This window comes from Opisthorchis viverrini, assembly GCF_000715545.1.
Source record: "Opisthorchis viverrini unplaced genomic scaffold opera_v5_164, whole genome shotgun sequence".
Classification (NCBI taxonomy): domain Eukaryota; kingdom Metazoa; phylum Platyhelminthes; class Trematoda; order Opisthorchiida; family Opisthorchiidae; genus Opisthorchis; species Opisthorchis viverrini.
The window spans coordinates 316069-317723 of NW_008751819.1; the positions used below are offsets into that span (position 1 = coordinate 316069).

The following is a 1655-nucleotide window of genomic DNA, read 5'->3' on the forward strand; positions in this document are numbered from 1 at the left end:
TACAGATACAGTCGAGTTTCAACTGCGTTACAGCCTTAGTTTTTGAACCCCGCGCCAAGGCCGCCATTCACACTTAGTTCAAATTTAGTTGGTCTGACTCCAGCTTCCGTTTTGGACTGAATTCTGACGTTCAGATCAAATCTTCAAGACGGTCATCATTTCGGATTTGGCTCTCTGACTAATATGCCCATGCGTCCCGTTTACACGTCAAGAAGCACATCACGTGCTACCGCATTGCGTTTCTGAAAGGACCCATGCTCTGACTGGCCAAATCAGCTGACGTTTGGCGACCCCGGAAACTGAATCTGGGCTTAAAATCGTCCTCCCGCTTAAATGCCGCCCGGTGATCTATTTCAGTGCCACACAAAGGCCTTGGAAGGCCTCCAGAGGGTAGTGACCATGGCGGTCCTTGACATCCGCAGTCATACAGTTTCAGCTACGTCGACTGAGACGGTTTGTCTTGTTCTTTCTCTCCATCATTCATCATACTATGTTCTCTGCCTGTCTTAGCGTACCGTACTATGACAATCAAGAATGTTATGGATACCGATACCGGCATCAAACGGGATAATCGAATCGAGCGTTTCTTCATTCGATATTTGGAACAAAAACTCCCTGGTGATTTGAATTTCTTCAGAGGCCTTGACACTTCCACATCCGTGTTAACGGTAGCCCTTTGGTAAATGGTCTCCGGATCCAGGAAGCTGTTGCTGACCAACTGTGGGGAGAGGACAATGAGATTAAGGTTGAAATTTTCTGGGTACGTTTGCAGCGAGTGCAGTGGAACAAAAGGTATGGTTTCTCAGATCTTCAGACAAACATATCTGGCAGCAGGATCAACCGGGGAGGCAATTGGACAAAGGGCACGAAAATAAAGTTTAACTTGAGGGTTTGTTTGTTCAAATCTGGAGTTTTAGACGTAGTACACCACTCATAAGGTTGCCCACAACCGGCTTCGTCCATCTTAGGGCTCATCAGGTAGGCGCAGTCGCCTGGAGTTTCCTGAGATGCGCACTTCTGTAAAAACCCCCCCCCCTTTGTAACTCCATCCCGTACCCCCTCTGAACTGGCCAAATTGACCAGCCTCGTTGTGTTTTTCTTTTCTGTTTGTAAGGAGCGCATAAATCCAACGGCCCACTACTGAACGCATATCTCATCATCTCTTCTCGCCCCTTGGCTTTAATTCTCAACAAGACCAACCGTCAGTGATGTTTTCACACAAGCTGAGTTGGGCGCCAAGCGAAGTAAATAATTTTATTTGTGGTTCCAAACTTACCCAATAGCCTGATCAGATTTTGCGTTGGTATCGATTTAACTGAATTTCCTATCCTATCACCGCATCACTGTCAAACACCTCCAATCTAATATAAAACCTTCCTGCTACAACGGTCAGTTTTACATGCCACCAATTGATGACTCACCGTCATCACAGTGGCCTTGTAACGCAGTTGAAACTCGACTGTATCTGTATGCACGTCTATCACATGAGCTTATGTGTCTCTCCCCTCCCTCTCTCCCTGTTGCAGGTACCATGGTCGAACCACCACGAGCCCCGGACGGGAAAGAATAGCCGCTTGTACAACCCCCCACCCCCGGACTGACCTTGACCGGCCCCCCTTTGATTGTACATTTCTACTTTCCCGTTTCGGTTTGGT

General features: G+C 47.6%; 1 protein-coding gene across 1 annotated transcript in view; it reads left to right on the forward strand.

Annotated features, from left to right (window-relative positions):
- The window catches only part of T265_07224 (hypothetical protein), a gene marked incomplete at both ends in the record, with an annotated part of 19384 nt that overhangs the window by 14320 nt on the left and 3409 nt on the right, over positions 1 to 1655 (forward strand). The window contains one exon of the mRNA XM_009172689.1: positions 511 to 679. Coding sequence (XP_009170953.1) covers positions 511 to 679 — 169 coding nt within the window. The remainder of the gene's footprint in view (positions 1 to 510; positions 680 to 1655) is intronic.